The sequence below is a fragment of the Tinamus guttatus genome, unplaced genomic scaffold (genome assembly GCF_059628265.1).
Source record: "Tinamus guttatus ecotype Peru unplaced genomic scaffold, ASM5962826v1 Tinamus_guttatus_pri_ptg000060l, whole genome shotgun sequence".
NCBI lineage: Eukaryota > Metazoa > Chordata > Aves > Tinamiformes > Tinamidae > Tinamus > Tinamus guttatus.
Window position 1 is genome coordinate 4216206 of NW_028288594.1, and position 20313 is coordinate 4236518.

The 20313-nt window shown below is 42.0% G+C and overlaps 1 protein-coding gene across 1 annotated transcript in view; it reads left to right on the top strand.

The window, feature by feature from the left end:
- The window catches only part of PLA2R1 (phospholipase A2 receptor 1), a 37983-nt gene extending 36047 nt beyond the window's left edge, over positions 1 to 1936 (top strand). The window contains exons 28-30 of the mRNA XM_088519465.1: positions 316 to 492; positions 1318 to 1347; positions 1524 to 1936. Of these exons, the coding sequence (XP_088375591.1) occupies positions 316 to 492; positions 1318 to 1347; positions 1524 to 1741 (425 nt within the window). The 3' untranslated portion in view covers positions 1742 to 1936. The remainder of the gene's footprint in view (positions 1 to 315; positions 493 to 1317; positions 1348 to 1523) is intronic.
- Positions 1937 to 20313: the final 18377 nt, after the last annotated feature.

Consider the following 20313-nt stretch of genomic DNA (forward strand, 5'->3'; position numbering starts at 1 on the left):
TAAGGTTGGATGGGACCTCTAGAGATCATCTAGTCCAACCCCCCTGCTCAAGCAGGGACATCTACAGTGTGTGGCACAGGGATGCATATATGTGAATTTATTTTTTCTTCAGAAGGCAATACAGGATACTTCTTGTCAACTATGTAATATGTTTTTAAGTCCTTTAAGAAAATGGAACTTAGTGGCCAAGCAGACAAAATTCTGGCATTCCTTTAATAATGAAATATTTTCTTTGCTGCAATAAGGCCAACCGAAGTAGAGATACTTACTAAAACAGTAGAGTGTTTTATAATGATTTATCTCTTCTACCCTTAGATGAGACAGTATCCTGGTTTGATGGCTCTCCTTTAAATTATTCTAACTGGGGCATCAGGGAGCCAGAATTTGACCATCTCAAAGGGAATTTCTGTATCAGCCTGAGGACCATGGATGGAGTATGGCAATTATCTTCATGCAGAGAGAAAAGGGGATTTGTGTGTAAAATGGATGCAGGTATGCATTTCCATCCGTCCATGCCCCTCTCCTCCTCCTTCCCCCTCAAAAAAGGGCAATTTTATGCTTCTAACCAATGTTGTTGTTGTTGTTGTTGTTGTTCTCTCACTTTCTCCTAGCTTTCACTGGAATAGTTATAGCCTTTATATTAGAAAAAAAATGCTTTTAAAAAAACAACCTAATTCCAGTGCTGCAGTCCATCACTGGTTTTGCTTGACATGTGTCGGTGGTTTATATCCTTCCCAACACTGTGAGCATTGCTGAATTCCCAGAACAGCCAGGCTAATCTCATGTTGAGGAACCTGGCAGCATTTTCCATACGGAAGACCACAATAGACTTTTCTCCTGCATCTGTGAGCCCTGGAGAAAAGCAGTGTGGCTTCAGCAGAGCTGCAGTACATGTAGGCTGCAACTCCCTGGGGAGCTGTGGAAACCTGACCACTAGGAATGCATCTGCGAGTACTTGGAGAGCCCACCCAAAATGCCAAGATCACTGGTGGACTTAATAGTTAGATGTAATTAACCTCTGCACGGTTCTGCTTGTGCATTTATACTTTTCTAAAGTGTGTGAATACTGCTTTTCATCCTTGCAAAAATGACAGTTAACATATTCCGTGAAATTTAAGGAATTTTAGGTGACAGATTAATCTATGTTTAACTTAGCCTGTTGAAATCCTATTGATGTGAGTAAAGTTAAACAAGAACCAGGCTGCTCTTGGTTGTTTTTATTTAGATTTTCTTCTGAGTATCAATTTTACAGTGACTATATATTAAGTTCTCTTAATTCTGTGGATAATGTTATGACAATTCTGGATTCCATTTCAGGTATTGATGCAGCAGTTTCCTCTAGAAAAAGTAAGTTCATTTCGGTACTTTCTTAATTTTATGATGAGTAATAACATACTTTGAGTTGATATTTTGTGAGGTATTTGTTTGCACTGTTAAACTTGTAATTTAAAGTAGGGGATATATAAAGAGTAATAAGATGTTTTCTGTAGTTATTACTAAAAATTTCTGTCTTTATCTTCCAGCCTCACATCGTGGGCTTACAGCTCTAGCTGTTATAGTAACGTTGGTGATGCTGGCTGCCATTTCCACTTTCTTGTGGTGCCTGTACAAGCAGAACAACAGGCTCTTCAGTAGAATACTGTGGGTCAGAAATGCCTATTTTCCACAGATTAATGCTGATGTTCCTGCTTTGGAAGAGAGCATTCTCATTTCTGATTTTGAGAGAAGCGAGAACAATTAGTTTTTCGGGAGGACCAGGCAATCACTTCTTCCATGCTAAATACCAAACTCTACAGGACAGCACAGTTCTTGAGCCAGGCACAATCTCAGACCAGCTCATCTTCTCAGGGTTTTGCGTCATGGGCAAGCTGATAAAGGAAAGCAAAGAAAATGGCCAAATGCCACCAAAAGAGTGGGGAATGTGAGAAGCAACCGCTGCCTGTTCCTCCCCTCTTAGTGCCCTCGGCGTGGCCACGTTCTGAATCTTCCCTAGGCACATGATGGACGGAGAGGAGCAGAGAACCCAACGGCCCTGCTCACACCAGCAGCAGTCCTTCACGTGTCCTCCACGCTCCGCGTGCCGTGCCTGGGGGCACGTGCTTCCTGGGAAACCTCCACAGGCATCGCCACTGTCTGCTGCGATGGGAAGAAACAGGGGGTCGCCTCCTTCTTGTTTTGCAGGTGTTGAGGGTGCTGGACTTGGACCCGTCCTGGTGTTTGTACAGGCGCTTTCACGTGGCAGCGGTGGCTTGGGCCTAGCCGTGTCGATCCTTCTGCTTGGGGCAGAGTTAAGTGCAGATATGAGTCATGCAGAGATGGGCTCCCCTGGGAAGAGCTCCCGCTGCTCCATTGCCATGCCACCTGGAAGGGTGCATGTGGGCCATCACGTCCAAGCCACAGGGCAGCTGACATTTGCTTCCCGTTTTTTCATTCAGGGATGTTTGGGCTGTAGTGTTTTGTTTTTACACATTGCGGAATCTGTCCATGAGCCAGCATTTAAAATTCAGCCCTGAATTTAGGAACCCTGAAACATTTTTCAGGGGTTATGGGACATTTTTTCCTTAACACTTACTCATTCTGCAAAAAGAACAATGTTATTTTTCAGACAGTGGAATATTGCCAGGTAGTTTTCCAAGCTTATAGCGAGATGAAGTCACTTCTGATTTAGGAGTTTCAGAGTTTACCTAATTTGGCTCAGCATCCTTATTTGGTATTAAAAAAAAATTAAGAGATATAATGACTTTGTCATCCAAAAGTTAGTATATTCACTGGAGATGCTTCCAGTGTCCTCTTAAAGATTTAATGCTGAGATCTTTTGCATAGCTTATCAGAAATTAAATCCCATCAACTACTTCTAATCATAGTTTTAGTCCATATCTGTTTGAATAAAAATGTTACAAGTGTTGCTGAAGTAAATTGCCTTTACTGTTCACCTACAGTATTTCTGCAAGCAGTATTAATGCGCATGTACAGTAATGTACATTGGAGCCCCTACTTTAAAAAGTTAAGGAAGATATGTGGGAGAGCGGCATTTGCAATCCCAAAGAGTGGTTGTGTCTCTAGTCTTCGTGCAATAATTCAGTTTAACAGTCTACCAAATGGAAATTCTTCATGTTCCATAATCATACTAAGGTGCTAATGGAGGAGTGTTTCCTCCAACAAAGCAACTGCAGGTTTTTTTTTTTTTCTGTGAAATTTCACTGAAAAATTGTTCTTTTGGCAGATGGTTCTGAAAGATCCTGGTTCCAAGTCTCTGTGTTACCACAGTGACAGTGGTCTAGGACAGAAACACTCTTTGTATGGGACTGCTACCTCTTTAACTAGACCTCTAGCCATATAGCCATATTCTTAAAAAATATCCAAAAGGTTCTGGAAGGATTTTGAGGGTTTTTTGGTTTTTTTGTTTGTTTGTTTTTGTTTTTTTTTTGTTTGTTTGTTTTTTGTTTTTTCCTTCCAGCATGGAAAAACACATTGTCAGTAACAAAATTTTACCTCAGAAGGGAGTTATTGTCCCTTCAACCACCTCTAAAAGCTGCTGTCAAGGGCTGTGTTTACTGTAGGGTGTTCTGTTTGTTTAAGATTACTCATTCTGACAATTTGCAACAGCGTGAAAATGCAGGTGCATTTGTGTCAATTAAGCTAGCAGGTGAGGCCCACTGAAATTTTTTTACATAGTATTTATACATAGGAATGTATGGCTTGCTTTTAGTTACATTTCACATGACTCTATAAGATGGCTAATTTTAGAAACATGGGAAAAATTCCCTATTCATGTCATAATTATGCACAAGGATAACTTTATTTTCTTAGTGTCTAGTATATTTCTGTGCTGGTTTACAGAATTTAAAATTATGTCAAAGAGGCTATGGAGAACTGGAAATACGGAAAAATCCCAGTTTAATTTTCAACTTACTGTTTTCTGTAACTTTCGTGGATGTAGCTATTGTAAGTTCTTACTCTGATTTTTCCATCATGTAAAATATACATAGCTTTTCTGTATATGTTTCCTCTAATGGTTTGGCTCCGTACATTCATCTTCAGTAATGTTTTCAAAGTTTGGTCTTAAGCCTGTAGCTTTATCTGTTGGACTGTATGCGAAGTCCATTATTAGACTTTGCATATTGTAGCCTTTTACCATCATCATGGTTTCCAGATCATCTGCTGTTTATATACATGAACTGTGATAGCTTTGTTGTCTTCTCTCCTTTCCCCATGAAAATTCACCCTACTTATCCAATAGTTGGAAGAGCTTAAACCAACATATCTCCCTTCATCACATTCACTGACAAGTGCAAATGCTGCCTTTTTACAGCAAGCAGAGTGGGTTGCAGGATGTTTCCTGTTTCAGAGAGTGAGCTCAGAGGACATGAGTTTATCAGGCTATACTGCTGTTACCAAGGTATGCATACTTTGTCAGACTTTAATTTTGTGAAGGGTGGTAGGTATTTTTTTGCAAAACTTGCCATAGGCATTTTATCAATTTTTTGAGGTATATTGCAATCATTTTAATATATTTGAAGAACATTTATATAAAAATAACCTTACCCTCAAAATAGTGATTACTGTCTAGCATTAACTCTGATGTAAATGATATTATGTTAAGGGAAAAATTGTTGAAACAGTGTTTTCTTCAGACTGTGCAAGAGTTGTGAGGGAGTTATTTAAAATCTGTCATCACTTAACTCTGTAATTGCAGGCATTGCAAGAATGTAATCGTAGCTTGTTTTCTATTCCTTTTTCTGGGTTTTTATTGCCATTCCTTTCAGTTTCCCTTGATTGTTGGTCTCTTGTCCTACTCCTAATCTGAGAATTTGGTGAATAAATTTTCATGCTGACCTTGATGGTAATGGCAGGGAGGCTCACTGTATTATTTCAGCCGGATAATGTGACTAGTAAATTTTCCTGCCGTAGTCGCTCGGAGTCTTTCCTGGCTGTAGGTAGCTGCTGTGCTTTCGGGCCTAATGGCAGCAATTCCCAGGCACTGCAGCGGGGCCAGGTGCTCTGGGCTCTACCCTGAAGGTGCTCTTCGCTCCAGCCACACACTCGGTCCACACTGGTGAACAGGGAGGCACAGCCAGTCCCTGGGACCCCGCTCTCCTACTCCGTTCCCAGGGCAAAAATTCCAGTGTAATTTAGCCCCCTGCTTTTTTTTTTCCCTTCCATCTTGTCACTCCCTCCCTAGTGTTGTAACAAGCATCCTAGTTTCTTGCAATAACAAACCCACTGAACTGCAATCCATGGCATACTCTTCCTCCAAACCACATCTATGTAAGCAGAAAATTTTGGTTAAAAGCTGAATTCTACATGTTCAGCAACAGTTTTCTAAATCCTCAGCTCCAGAGAGAGGCCAGTCCTAATCTCTTGCGGTCTGATGCAGCCCCCAAGTGTAAGTAATTGTTAGGAGAAAATTCTCTGGCATTAGCTGTATTAAATGTATGAATAAACCCTGAGCCTTGCGCTTGGAAATGCAGCCGTCTCAGTGTGGCCAGTAGATGGTAGTAGCACACGCCAAGCTGACAAAATTAAGTGCCTTCAAGAGAAAGGGCAGGGATCTGCTCCTGATTGCTTTGAAGCTCTGTTAAATGACTAGCAAAGCTCTCATGTTGCAGGGCTCTCCAAATATGAGTGTCACTTCTAAAACACAGCCACAAAATTACCAGGCTGTTTCACGGGAAGTTGTCAAGTCTCAAAAGCCATTCTCATTCTCTATGAAAATGGAAGGTAAATGGTTCTAAAACTCAGACTGCACTAAAATGCTCAGTTAGGAGGGGATAATGCAAGTCTCTTAGTTGGTGAGTAATTCTTCTTCTGTTTAGTGAGTGATGGAAAAATCCACTTGGGTTCCTGAGCATTAAATAAATAAAGAAAGAAAAACATGTAGCATTGTGGTAAGTTTTAGTTCTGATCAACTCAAGGATAACTCACCAAACATATTCCAGACAGCTCCTTTTATTTTAAATGCATTTTGCTTTTATGCTTTATTTCTTTACTGTTTGAGTGCAGGCATTTACTTACTAAACTGTTATGTGGGAAAAGGAAAATGAAGAGAGAGGAAAGAATCATTACACTTTTTTTTTAATCTATTGCTTAAGTAGTTACTGCACTGCTGAAAGTAGATGTATTTTTCTTCTCTTCAATTAATTCCATAAGGAGCTCAGGCATTAAGAGTTGCTGATCCCTTTCCATATCCATTACCTTTATGCAGAAATTGACTGTGATCTGGATTCTCATCCTGGAAGCTTAACCTTAAAAAGGGCACTGACAAACAGCATGCAGCAAAGCCTCACTTGGGAGTCCTGCTTTCTATAATCTTGTTTCCTTGGACTGCAGCTTTTCTATCCTTTCCCCATCCTTCTGTGATGAAGCAGCTGCATTTGTTTACGGAGATGCAGTGGATCCAGCGTGCCGAAGCGCCTGCAAGCACCGCCACGGTAATTTATAGCCAGGAGATAGCAGAAGGCTGTCAGTTCTGTCCTCTGCAAGCCAGCGCAGGAGAACAGGAAAGACGCTGTCTCTGAATTAGGCACATCAGGCTGTAATGACCTGTAACGAACAACCCTCTCTCTGCTCGTGATATTCGGTCAGTAGTTGTGTTAAGTCCATTCCCAACAGCTGGGGGAACTGACAGAGCACAATAGCTGGGACAAAGAAGTGCCTCAGACTGTACTTACACTGTCATTTGAAAACCAAAATTATGCCTGTAGCTTTTCAGCTTTGTGTAAATGGGTATTTATGTGCAGAAATGTAAAGGTTTCTTCCATGCTGCCCAAAAAATTCTTTGTAATTTTTATGCGTTCAGTTTTTACTGAATACTAAAAATTATCCTATCTTGTAGGCATCTCTGAAGCTATTTGTGCAGGTTACTGTTCTGAAGCGTGATCTTAGCCCTTTGAACCTGGTAATAACCCGCTGGAGCTGCTCTGTCATTCCCTCCTGCCACAAACTGCATGTACTTTGGTGAGACGTGCTGGGAAGGCCTCTCTGGGAGCAAACGTGGGCTTGCACAGAAGTTGAAGGAAAGACAGACTCTGCGTGGTCAGCAGCTTTGGGCTGCGTGGCTTCGCTAACGCTCGCTTTGGGACCGCGTCCCACAGCTTGACGCTTTCAGGGTCATTGAGATATGAAAGCACAATCCCTAGCATTGGATGTTGCCGATGAGATGCAGTACATAAGCTTTTGGTATAAAGTAAAACAATATTCTCAGTTAATTCAATATGGTCTTAGCACAACTGATATACAACTCTGGTTTATTTGTGTTTTTTAAAATGTTTTTGATGAAGTTTCTCTTAATCCTAATGCACTGATTTGTTACGTATTGGAAACTTGATGCCTATGTAAATGCTTACCCGACCTAAGCATTGAATTTTCTATATTCAAAATTCGGTAACATTGAAAGTATTTCCCAAAAGGTCCAAAGTTAATGAAAACAATGTTCAGAGTCAAACTGAAAAGTTTTGAGAGCAAATTTTGAAGATGATGATGTTGTGCATATGCATCCCCCTGTGAATCTAAAAGCTACAAGATACCTTTCAGTTAAGCATGGAGATGCATCAAAGCATCTCCTGGAGGCTCCTCTGGAAGGAGCAGATGAATAATATACTTAGAGCTGCCTGCATTTTTTAAATAATTATAGTAAAAATAGACTGACTGTTCCCTCCACACTACAGCTGGCAGTGCAGCCAGTGTCAGCTTTATCACTGCATGCTCCCGAGTGCTTTGCATGGATGAACCTGGTACTTCTGGACCAGCACCAACCAGCACCATGTGTCTATCCCAGGTGTAGTAAATTATGGAAGTGGAAGGAAAAACAACTTGGGCTTCTTTCTCCATCCTGTCCTGTATCATCCATCCTTCCATGAGCTTCTGGAATCTAGTCTGGGTTGATAATTTGTATTTTAATCCTTGTTGTTTTCAAGAAAACTTGCTCCTTGCCTGATAGAAAGGATGTGAAGTGGGTGAGGACTAAGTTTCTATCTTTCTTAAGGTAGCCTGCATCCTTGCTCTCATCTAGCAGAAAGCCAAGCCAGAGGAAGGGGGAAATGGAGGGAAGATCTGATCACTGCTGAAAGCAGCAGCCATTAATGCAATGGATCAATTCTTCTTGCTGTCTGGGAAGACTGGAACAAGAGGTAACTGACTTAAACCACAGCAGGGAAAATGTTATAACCATGGGAATAGCTGGACAAAACTATCAGCAGACAACAGAAGTGGTGGGAGCCCTCTGAGTAGCAGTGTGCACTGTGTAATTTGATAACTGTGATCTAGAACTAAACAAATCAATCCACTACCACTGCCGAGATATAGATGGATTTAAAGCACTGCTGCCTGTCCCTTTTAGCTCAGCCTGAGCTTGATCAGACAATCCTGATCTGAAAACACTGTGTGTGTGCGTGTGTGGGTGTGTGTGTGTGTGTTTGCACCTCAGCAGGTCCAGGAGCTGCTGGCTGGCGTGGGGACAGCCCCAAAGGCTGTGGCAGCCAGGCAGCAATGGGGGAAGCAGCAGCGCTCAGTCAGCCACGAGCCTCTGCCTCCCCTTGGGGAACATAATAGTGAAAACAGCAACTTCCTGCACCAGCAGCACTTCCTGGTTAAAGAACTGAGATACAACTGATTGATTTTGGTGGACTTAAAAATTTCTATTCCTAGCTCCACGTGGGCCTGCTAGAAGCAAATTAGTAGTGACATCTAGATCAACAGCGGTTGGATAGACTGTACAGCCCACAACACTCCAACTGAAGCCTTAAGCTATGAGAAAGAGCAGGAATACTTGCCCCTGGTTCTACCCGGGATCATAAAATCAGTAAAAACTTTCTTTTTAAAAAAAGGATGCATTTGATCAATTTCCATAGCAAAACATGAGAAAAATATATATATTTTGATGTGGATGTTTTTCAAAGTCTTGGGAATGGTATGTAAATAGAGCAAACCATGCACCCAGGCTTCCTCTGCAGGAATTGCTCCAAGGGTCGCTCACCTCCCTGGGCCGAGGGCTGCTCTGCTGTGTGCCTTTCTGCAGGGGCTGCCCTTACTCTGCAGTGCATGGGTGAGTGGAGCAGTTTGGCATGCAGAGATCCCATGTCCTACCAAGCCTAAGCATGGAGGGAAGTTCTCCAGAGCCCTGGCGCAGCCATGTAGGTCTCTGCCTTGCCCTGGAGATGGGAATATTCATGGGAAAGCCAAAATGAACTGGAGCCGCCTCAGAGGGGGCTCCCAAACACACCAATACTCAAAGCAGAAGCACTGCTTGATCTAAGTGCACAGCACTCTGTTAGAGCTAGTGTTTGTTGTTTTTAAGACTGCTTTTTAAAGCACTGGTTCTTTTGATCCATATTAGCTACTGCCCAGGGAAAGAAAAATAATGCTTGCATAGAAAATAAGAAAATTTTCTGGCTGGAGGCCAAAACCTTGAAGGAGAATTCTGAAGCATAATACGTTTTGTTTAATGTCTTTGTTTCTGCTAGATGTTGACTGAATTCAGGAGGGTTATGGCACTTTGAACAAAACCATCTGGAAGAATCAGTTTGTTAAATATTAACCCTCTAAGAAAGTTTGAATTTGGAATGGTACATCCTGAGAAAATATCAGAAGCGATTCAGATCTTTTCTGAGAGGAGATGTGTGTGCTTATCTTTAGAGAGCAGGGTCTTCTGTGGCATATTTGCATCTGTGTCTACCTGGATGCTCTTGTTCTTCTTCTGCTACCTGGACAGAGAGGAGGCTGTGCAGGATGTGCAGGTACTTATCCCAGTGGCTGATATTTTATGGAGACCAGAAAGGCATATTTCGATATGGGCACTGTACCACATTCCAGCTCAATTCAATGTTTGACTTAGCTAATTAAAGCATGGAATGGATACAGAAAACTGTTGTAAAGGAAGTAATATCCTCATATGAAAAGAAAAATGGGGGAGAGGGAAGAAATTTAGAAACAAACAAGTTGCACCATTTGCTTTACACGTTCGAGTTCTCTTCCTGTTTGATACGTTGGTTGCAACACAGACATCTGCTGTTAGCAAGTAAGTGCCAAAATAGATTTAACAGAATGTGTTATTGTTTTAAACAAATAGATCATGTGTGATGCTGAACTGATCTTTCTGTTGTTGTTGTTGTTCCCCGTAATTTAATGTGTAGTCATGCTAAGTATCAGAGTGTTAGAGAAAAATCTCATTTTTGTTAAGTAAACTGTTTAAAACTGAATTACTTGGCAATTAATAGCAGGCACGTGCGTATTTTTGCTTTGTTTTTAATGCCGTAGGTGGCAATACAAGCTTAGCTAAAGTGCTCCCCAGTAGGCAGTGCAGCAACCAACAGAGAACTTTCTAATTGTGTCCGTCTTCTAGTTATCTGCAACTCTCTTTAGTGGCTTTGGTATAGCTTGTACACATGATTGCTGGCAGCTATTAGGAATGATGAACCGAAGTGAGTATAATGAGTGCCACTTCCATAATGTTGCAACTGTCCCCTGTCCCTCCCTGGACTGACTGAAATCGTAGCTTACAGCGGTTTTGACAGAGCACATTTAGCTCAAGCTTCCCAGGGCAGCCAAGAACATGAGTCTTGGTATGTTCTCATACATTTCAGGATCAGAGGGAAAATCTACACATTTGAAAAGAAATTAACACAAGAGGGGCCCAATCCTGAATCCTGTTGGTAAAACGCCAAGCCTATCAGCTGCCTTAAATTGTGGGTCCTGCTGCTTTAATCCTGGCCTTGTAAAACTTGCAAGCAAAAACTTGCAGCAGGTAAAATATTGTGTGTGTGGGAAGGCAGCACTGGGGCTGTAGGAGACTTCCAACAAACAAGTAGCCAAAGGGCATCAGAGCAGTGGCCAGTTGTGGAGTTCAAGTATCTACTAGCCTTGATTTCTCTGTTCTGGGGAAAAGCAGGACAAGGAAAAAGAGGAAGCTGTGCATTTTGCTGCTGTGCTCTTTGGTGGCAGACACACTCCAAAGATCCAGAGACTCCGTGACCTGGCTTTGCTTTTGGCTCACCATGGGCCAACTCACCTGCGCTTTCCTTTGGGAATCCCACATGGGGAAATAATGATTTTGGGATGTCTTCTAGGGAGAATGACAAACAAGTCCTATGCAAGCTGCAAAAGTAATGCATGTTTACTAAGGCAGAAACACCTTTCAGTTTTCTCAGCAATAGCTTGAAATTTCTTATTCATCATTGTTTCCAGCCTGCTTTTGAGGTCAGACAGAGCCATGTTTTGCCAGAAAACTGTTGGGAAAGCAGAATTTCTGAAGTTCTATTTTCAAACCAGACTTGAAGTAACTTTCATTCTTTATTTAGGCCAGTAGCACCAACAGGAAAGGGCTAAAATGACAATGTAGTGCGATGGGTAAACCAACGGTATTTTTAGTTCTATTTTGGGTTAAAAATATGACATTACTATCCAAATCTCATTTCATTACATCATTGTTACAGTGTTATGTTACAGCATTAACAATCTTTCAAAATCCATGGTATTATATTTTAAAATAAACTAATTGAAGGGAGGCAACTGCTATTTAAACTGATCTGGAGTACTATGCTTGTACTTGTTCAAGCTTTCTTTTCTTGTCTAACATTTATGTTTAAGCTTGTTTTGTTAGAAGAATAAAATTCACCCTGCTTTGGAGTTTCCCCTTATTTTTGCTTTTAAAGCCAAGACTCTTGGCTTCCTTTTTGCTTGTTCCTACTTTACCGTATCAGTCATGTCCTCTCTGGCAGCGCTCATGGCTATAAAAGCGTGTGGGAGTAAAGGTTAAAGATAAATGCTGTGTTTAACAAATATGGTTATTGTTGCCATAAGGATTCACTTCTTAGTGGTCAGATCATTCTATTTTTAAGGTAGGCTTACAATTGCAAATCAGCATTCATGTCTAAGTTAAAGTCAGAATTAATATTTTTTTAGTACTTAATATATCTGAAGACTTTGAGTTGTCAGGAATCAAAGGCTAAATTAATATGGAGAACACAGTCCAACTGTTGGACTTTATCCGAAGTAAGTAAATGTTCAACAGGCCACAATGAGAATATGAGTGACTGTGGTCCAGTGGTAACAGTACTCACTTTGGGAGACAAGGGAAAAGGGATACCTAAATTCCAGGTTCTGCTGTAGTAAAGTGGATCAGCCCTAGCAGGAGGAACTGAAAACTTGCTTTCAGCTGACAGTTACTGAATTCACTTTGTCTGACATTGTTTCAGATCCTTAGAAAAAAAGGAATTGCATTTGGGTCTTCCAGAGCATCTTCTCTTTCTCTAGCTGCATCCCTGGGGAATCAGTCCATTGATTAAGTTTAAAGAGAAGCGAGGCGCTCACTAGTTCTACCTTCCCATGTGCAGCTGTATTTTCTACACTATTTCAATTTTGTTGTTCTTTTTTCTTTTTTAACTTTGAGATTTGTTTAGATATACTGAGAATACAGATGTGGATATGGCTTGAAAAGTGATAATAGTCCTATAGTTTTTTTTAGAGACTATATATGCTATTATTACATTTCTGCATTTAAAACAACACAGCCAGACGTACTCATGCAGTGTTGTGAGGTAAGTCTTCTGTAAGATACTATAAAGAGCAGACCCATACCTTAACAGCTTTAGCAAAGAAAGGCAAGTGGATTTTAAAACATGTTTGAGAATTCTTTTTTAAAAAAAAGCAAACAAACCAGACTTTGAAATCAAAGCCAAGAACTGGGTCAGTTTGGACACAACTGATGATCTCTACAAGGGCAGTATGTCATACGTGATATAGTGATCTCTGCTGTGACAAAATCCTGAATTGTTCTTTATAGTTTAAAAGCAACATTGGATTTTTTTTTCTAGAAATTAATTAGTGCATGTTCAGAGCCCTGCAGATCTGAGTCATGAGTGATCTACACTGTTCTGCATCATCTTCATCTTCCAAAGTCTCCCTCGTATTCTCATCCAAACGCATGAAGCCAATTCACCAGCAGTGCTTTGCAGCAATGAATAGCAAATAGCAATTCTCTCATGTTCTCTCCCCGTTTCCCCCATGGTGTCAGGCACAGAGATAAATTCCGTAAACTCATTTGTATGCATTGTCCACCCACAAACTCTATCTTGGTTGTGTGAGTGTTGAGTCAGGGACAGGTAGTTCTTGTTCAAGCCCCAGCTTCATGTAGGCTGTGAGTAATGACAAAAGATATTCTAGTTTCTGTCTCTGAAAAATGCTAAGAGAATGATGCAAAGAACTTCTTTACAACAACCCCACTTTGAATCACTAAGTAGTGTGATCACAGCAAGTTCCATTTCGGAGTACCTGCTGATCTTTTCACCCAGGGGGAGCTTTCGTTTTGTTCAAGGGATCACTGGTGGGTTGTATCAGCCTGACCACCCATGCCACAAGCTTGCTGACCTTGTCAAAAAGCTCTTAAGAGGCCTGGGAGGTAAACATTGCCTTTACGGAAGATGTATTGACACTGTCCAAATAAAATGTATTTATTCAGGTGCACAGTAATATTATCCTATGTTGCTGTTTCTACTGCTTGGCCTTGTAAGGTTGCCGTCCTGCCATCCCTTATTTTCCCTCCGATATCTTTTTTCAGAGGTTAGTGTCACATTGCTGGCCTATGCTGGTCTCCAGGCATAGGGAAAAGTTCAAGAGCAGGGTTATGCACTGCCATTAGTAGATCTGCTATTTATTACCCGTGTTCCCTTGGGCTATCATACAGTCCTGGACATTTGTTATTCTGTATATTTTGGATTATTGTCTTTCTGTGCAGTCAGTTTCTGGACTCCGTCCAGAGACGGGGTCCCTACTAACCCACCCAGAAGGAATGATTCAAATGCAGAAATCACCTGTTATTCGCCCCCAACCTATGCTAATAAATCTCTTAGTTTCTCTACAAATGTTTTGGTCACCTTTTTACTTTGCAATTGTCATTTGATCCATCAGGTTTGGCTGGGATTCTTGGGCTCAATGTATTTAGAAAAGGATTTCATAATAGTGTTTTTCCCCTTTCCTAGCATCTCTTCAGACTTGTTATTATCCCTTTCATTATGTTTTTTCCTGACCTGTCAGTTCACAATCCTTTTGTCTTCTTCACTTGGAGAAGACCTCAGCTTCTTGTTCCTGATAACTTCCCTTAGGTGCTGTGAGCTGTGCTCACTTCCTCCCACCACTTTCTCGAGGCTTGGCAGATGGCACGCACTGAGGCTGCACTTCCTCTATGGAATCCTTCAGGAAATTCCACCTTAGCTGTAAGAATTGACTGTTCCTAGCTGCTCCTTTTTGTTTCTTGTTCTCATCTCTGTATTGTCACCCCTTTTGAAAAATGTCATCGTCTTCAATGTAAGGCTAGCTGTTCCCATTCACTTTCACTTCTTTTTTTTTTTAGCATTTGTGTAGAAGTGTGTGTGTCTGATGGGTTTGGTTCCTTCTTTATCTCCCATTTGAAAGGTATTCTGCTTGATTTTTATTTTCTGTTTCTACTCTCTGACTTCTCCTGCGCTTGAAAATGCAGAAATTTTATGTCTTTGTCCACTGCAGAAACACACTGGACTGTTTGTTCCCCACACCTGCTCCTTAATCACAACCTTCTTGATTTTCAGTGCCAGCAGTATAGTCCCCGATGAAGGTCATCCTTTCTATACAGACTCTTTGTATTTTTAGAAATGCTCTGAAGTCAACATGAATCTGAAATTTTGCTCTTTATACCATCCTCTCAGCCACACACTGAGAGTCTGCTGCTTTCTGGACATATACGGGGCAGTGGGGCATCTTGGAGGGTGCTGCTGGAGAGGGGCTCGTCTTCCCTCCCAGGAGCTAAATTTTGCCTCCAGAATTTCACGCAAGGATCAAAACCACAAGGTGCCCCCCAGCTCTTTTTTAGGAACTGATCTGGTTTGGATGTTTTTAAAAAAGCATTCTTTTTATTCAATTTTAAAAGCTCTATGATCTGAAAGAGTTTTTATTTACCTAAAGATATTTCCTAAATTTGCATTCATGATCTTTTAAACCATTCCTTCAAACTAAGTGTTTTTTGGAACAGATTTAATGATGTGGTACAAAATATTACATGAGTTTCCAGATCCCACATACATAATTCCAGTACGAATCATTTACTGCCAAAGTAATAATGGAAAACCGCTTTTGAGGAGATTGAGAATATTAACACTGTCAGTAGAGCTGCTACTGCAAGACACAATTTCCATTAAAAGCTCACAGTACAGATATCAGAGAGTCTTTTTAAAAGTGCTACAGAAGAATATAATTTAATATTTTAAGATTTTAAGAAGCTCCCTTAATGTTAAGCTTCTTCTTTTATTATTTTGCTGTTGTTCCAGGAGCATGTAGAGGTCCCAGCAGGAATCATTCCCAAACCCACACACATGCAGGAAGATCCTTGCCATAAACAGCTCCGATGAAGGCGAGTGTGTTTGGCCACTCACCCTTCCTTGCCTTGTTTCTCACACTTGTTTCTAGAGTTTCAGCAGGCCTTGCCTAATCTGCATTTGACTCAGGACAGAACCTGCCGCATTGCTGCAAAGGCCGGCGCAGGCTCAGCTGACTAAAAAGGGAGCTGAGATTAGAGTAATTGTTTTCTTAACTTTGGATGTTACCTACCTGTCTTGGAGAAAACACAGTCCTTGAAGTAAAGGCCAGGCCTGTTTGTTTTTTTTAGATGATGAATCTTTACGAGACTTAGAGGTAAGGATTCCAACACTAACTCTCCCTTCGAGCCCTGCGAAAAACTCAAAAACTTGAAATTCATACTAAAAATTCTTATACAGATTGTTAAAGAGATGTAAGAAATACAGAAAAAATCATCTGAGAAATTGTGAAAGTTCACTTCTAGTTTACTGTGCAATACCACAGTTTCATAACGTGTTAAAAGTTTAGGCTACGGTAAATGAAAGCGGAAATCTGGGGCAACAACAAAAAACACTGTTTTTCTTTGGGCTCCCTTCTTGCTAAAAGCTAAATAGATTAGTTCAATTTAAAATAGTTTCAAAGTTTAAAAATACTTAATTCCTCAGCCACCAGTTAAAAAAACACAGGCCAGGAAATAGAGTGTCCACAAAGAAACCAACCATCTAGGAGGGACTGCAAAGTAAACCAAAGTTACAGCTTGAAAACTTTATCATGACCACTGAGTATTTTGTGGTTATTTTCAATCATATCCAGGGCTCATGCTCTTAAATCTTAGCAGGAATTTTACTAAAATCAGAGCCATGTCTCAATATTAAACTTGGGAGCAGAGTTTAGGTAGCCCTGAAATGTTTTTCTGCTGGCTGCTTTGTTGGGGACTTTGCCTTTCTTCTTCTCCACTACCTCTGCTTCCTCTGCACCAGCAACACTTGTAAGGCTTCATTTGATTTCTTGTTTTTGTTTTCTCCAAAGGCCTGGCTTTTGCAAGCAGTAACCACTGAAAGGTTCAAGAAGCCCTAAACAACCATTGCTTGCTGTTGAGATGCCACAGTTTAAAAGACAGTGGTTGGGGCATAGAGAAGGGCCGAAATTGCCATCTCCCCGCTCCTGGGAGATGCTGGAGGTAGTAAGTCCTTCTCTAGCACGGCCTTTGTGCTTGGTGATATGGGGATGTACTCAATCTAGCCAGAAAAACTGGATCACGTTGTGTTGATTGAAAAAGCAGGAAGGTGGTTGCACACATAAAGCATTTATATAATGTGCTTACCAGAAGAGAGATGAGGTGGAGATCTACAGATAGGCAGGTGTTAACACTTTCTGTGGGTAGCGCTATTGTAATAAACATATGAGCATAAAAGCAAGGGAAATATTTGTTTATGAGCAAGAAATAATCCTGCTAAGAAAACAATGCTCTTAGTCATGACATTGGCACCTCCAAAGGCAACTGTAAAGGCAAAGTCATCTGCTTGGGAGCAATAGAAAAGGCTGCCGTGCACCGCTGTTACCTCTGTGGTGGAGTCCCTTCTGCATCTGAAATTCTGTTTTTGGTTATCTCTGCAGGCATGCTTGAAGTTTGCTCTGCTGTTGGTGCCGCTTTGCGATGAGCTGTGGGTATTTCTGGCACGGTGATGATGTTTGTGATTTGCAAAACAGAAATTGCTCACTGATTATGCTGTGAGTAATGTGCCTGCGCAGCTCACATCAAAAGCAGAACTCACATTGATAAGGCTATGATAAACCCTAAACACCCTAAAACCCTAAAACACTCTCTTTTTTTTTTCTTCCTTTTTCAGAGTGACTGCTCCTTTAACAACACTGCACCTTCAGGAGGGATCTTTTTAATCTTCTATTTTTTATTCTGGCATGGTTAAAAGCATGAGTGGCAAGAGGAGGAGAAGACTTGTCCACTGGAGGGGGACACATTGCTTTGGTCAGAGGGTCAGAAAGTTCAGCAGAAGAAGGTTGGCGGCCTGATCCCAGTATCCAAGATACAGCCTTTGAGTGCTGTCTCCTTTGGGAAGAGAGCTTTTCACCATTTTGATCCCAGAGAAAGAAGCTGCACCATAAGAGCTGAGGAATAGCAGGACTTTCCAAGTGTTGTTCTCCAAATGGGCATACGAGTGTTACCTAGCACACCAGAAGCAGGTACAGGTTGTATAAATGTCGATATGCACCAACTCTTTATGCAAATAGAAGCATGTTGACTCTTCCCAGGAGAGCAGCCAGCAGCCTGGAATTTAGCGGTGGCAACTGGTAGTCCGGTAATAGACCCGGGGGCTGTTTGATCTGGGTGTGCTGTGTGGATTTCTGGTTGAGCTCTTGGGACGCAACCCCTGGTTCTTGGGAGCATCCTTCCACAAGGAAAATTTGGTCTTGCTATTTTAGATCTCAACCAAGCTGCTCTAGCCAAATGATACTTTTCAGCGTCCATATCCTTCTCATTCCTGTAGCATCAGTCTATAAATGAGAGTGAGATACAGAGATAAGCATTGCCACTGTGGGTTTTGCCCTGCACAGGCTGGCAGGTAGAATGGAAGGCCTTTGCTTTAGTGGGGAGTGCGTGGCATCAGTGTCTGGAACCTGGGCATCATTAAGCAGAGAGACATTGTGCAAAGTTACTGAAAGGCTAAAAACCACACCTTGCACGTGAGAATTTATCTGATAATTTCCATGGACCTCAGAACATTGTCTGCAATTATTTATATATTCACAAAGACAAACAGGAAGGAATAACAAAGCTAAAAAGTCTGGTTTTTTAACATCCTTGATATAAAAAGCAGTGAAACTACTGTGTACATGTTGAAATATGTTGTGGTTTTCAGTAATGTTCTATTTTGTAACTTTTGTCATCAAAATACTGGCTCCTTGGTTTGTGTGTAAAGCCATTTGCTCAAGCATGTGCACAGGTCTGAGTCTGTATCCGCATTTGGCGCTGCCTGACTGGGGAGCAGAGAGAGGGGATGTATTTGGGTGAGCAAAAGGAGTCAGTGCGTTGTGTATCTTATGCTAATATATGACAGAGTAAGGTTAGAGCACGTGTATACACACACACACACACACACACAGACGCAGAGCTGAAACGGTGCAAAGCACTACAAACAACTTTCTTCCACAGTTTTAGGCATTCTTCAATTCTTGAGTCAGGATCAGGGCCTCATGCTATACCTGGTTATTTTAGCATGGAGTTTCATAAATGAAAAAGGATATTAAGTTAGAAGTGCATTTTGCAGAGTATGCATATGTTACGAGCTCTTAAGAAAGCCTCTAGTCCTTATTAATATATGCATTTGTTTACATACATATATATGTCTGGTAAATACACAGTGCATGCTGCTGATTTAAAAATTGAACTCCCTATAACTCTCCATACTCAAACAGGACAGTCAGTTATTAAGCTAAAAAACATGCATTCAGAAAGATTCCCATGGGGGCAGGGCTCAGGACTTGTGCTTCTTGTTACTGTGCCTTTTATGAAGAAGAGAGACATGATGTCCCACTATGCATTTAATTTTAGTTTCACTAGCTGGCTTCTGCATTAGACTCTCCAGTGGGGAATTTCTGCCTTCTACTCTTGACGTGGACTCTTCAGTGTTTCTCTTCCAGAAAACCAGCACTTTCCTGTGGCAGGGTTTCAATTTTGCTACAGCTCTAAGACCCCTCCCTGCCTAAAACCTGATTTTTGACTTCTCCTGCTTTCTCCTTGCTGAAAGCTCCTGCATTCCCAGCAAGGTCCCACTCTTCCGTTTCCAGAGGACAGAGCGTTTGCTTTGCCACAGATGCCTGTTTTTGTTGGCTTTCTGCTCGGCTCCCAGCCTGACGCACCCCCAGCTCCTGCAATCTCTGCCGAGCGTGCAGACTCCTACGTGACGGACACAGCTATAAACAGGCACAATTTCACTTTGTATGTTTTTCTCCCCTCTCCCTTCAGGCCAACCACTTCTCTGCGTCTTATTTTTGGTATCTGTAACCTCCTTTATCCAGCCTCATCGTACTCTCAGCAGCAGTTATTTCAACTGCTCCCAGTCCCCTTCCCTCCGCCCCGCTTCCCTGGCAGCAGCAGCTCGGACAGAGCTATAATTTCAGCTGCTAATGCTAGATGCGGTGGTTATGGCCAAGCCGGTCTCTGCGTTGCACCCTCGAGGCTGGACGGGGGCTGAGGGCTCCGAGAGCTGCGGGTTTGCGACCCTGCTCAGGGGCTCTCCTGGAGCAGCCAGTCGGCACCACCTCTGGGTTTCCTGGCACTGTCCATTTCTTTCCCCACTTACACTTTCGCTTTCCTTTCCCTTTTATTTATTTATTTTTTACTTTTATTTTTTACTTTTGTGAAAGCTAGGTCTAGTTCTTCACTTTTTCTTCATTTATCCCCCCTCTTAACAATTTCTCTTGCTATCCCTTGTAACTTTATTTTTTTTCCTCCTAGTTTAATTTTGATTTCTGCAGGAGAAGCAGGTTTGGTTCTTCACTTTCCTTCACTTTCCTTCATTTTCCACCTTTTGCGTCATCTTTCTTTCAGTTTCTCCGAACTCCCCTTCAGTTTCTCTCAACTTTCCCTCAGTTTTCCTCACCTCTTCTTCAGTTTTCCTCAGTTTTCCTCATTTCGCCTTCGGTTTTCCTCCGATTTCCTCCTCTCTCCTTCTTTTCTCCCCAGCAGCTCTCTTTTCCCTCACCTTTTCCTCATTCTTCCACTGAAGATCTCCCTGTCAAAGTCTTTTCCCTACTACGAACTCCAGCTGCCGGCAGAGCCGCGCCCGCCCCACACCTCGCCCCAACCGCGGCGCCGCTGCTCTCCTGGCAACAAGTGACGCGCCGCGGGGCGGACCAATGGGGCCGCTCCCTGCCCGCGGGGCGGACCAATGGGGCCGCTCCCTGCCCGCGCCGGGCTCGCCGGCAGAGCCCCGTGCGCTCCGCTCCGCGCAGGCTGCGCGCCGCGGAGGG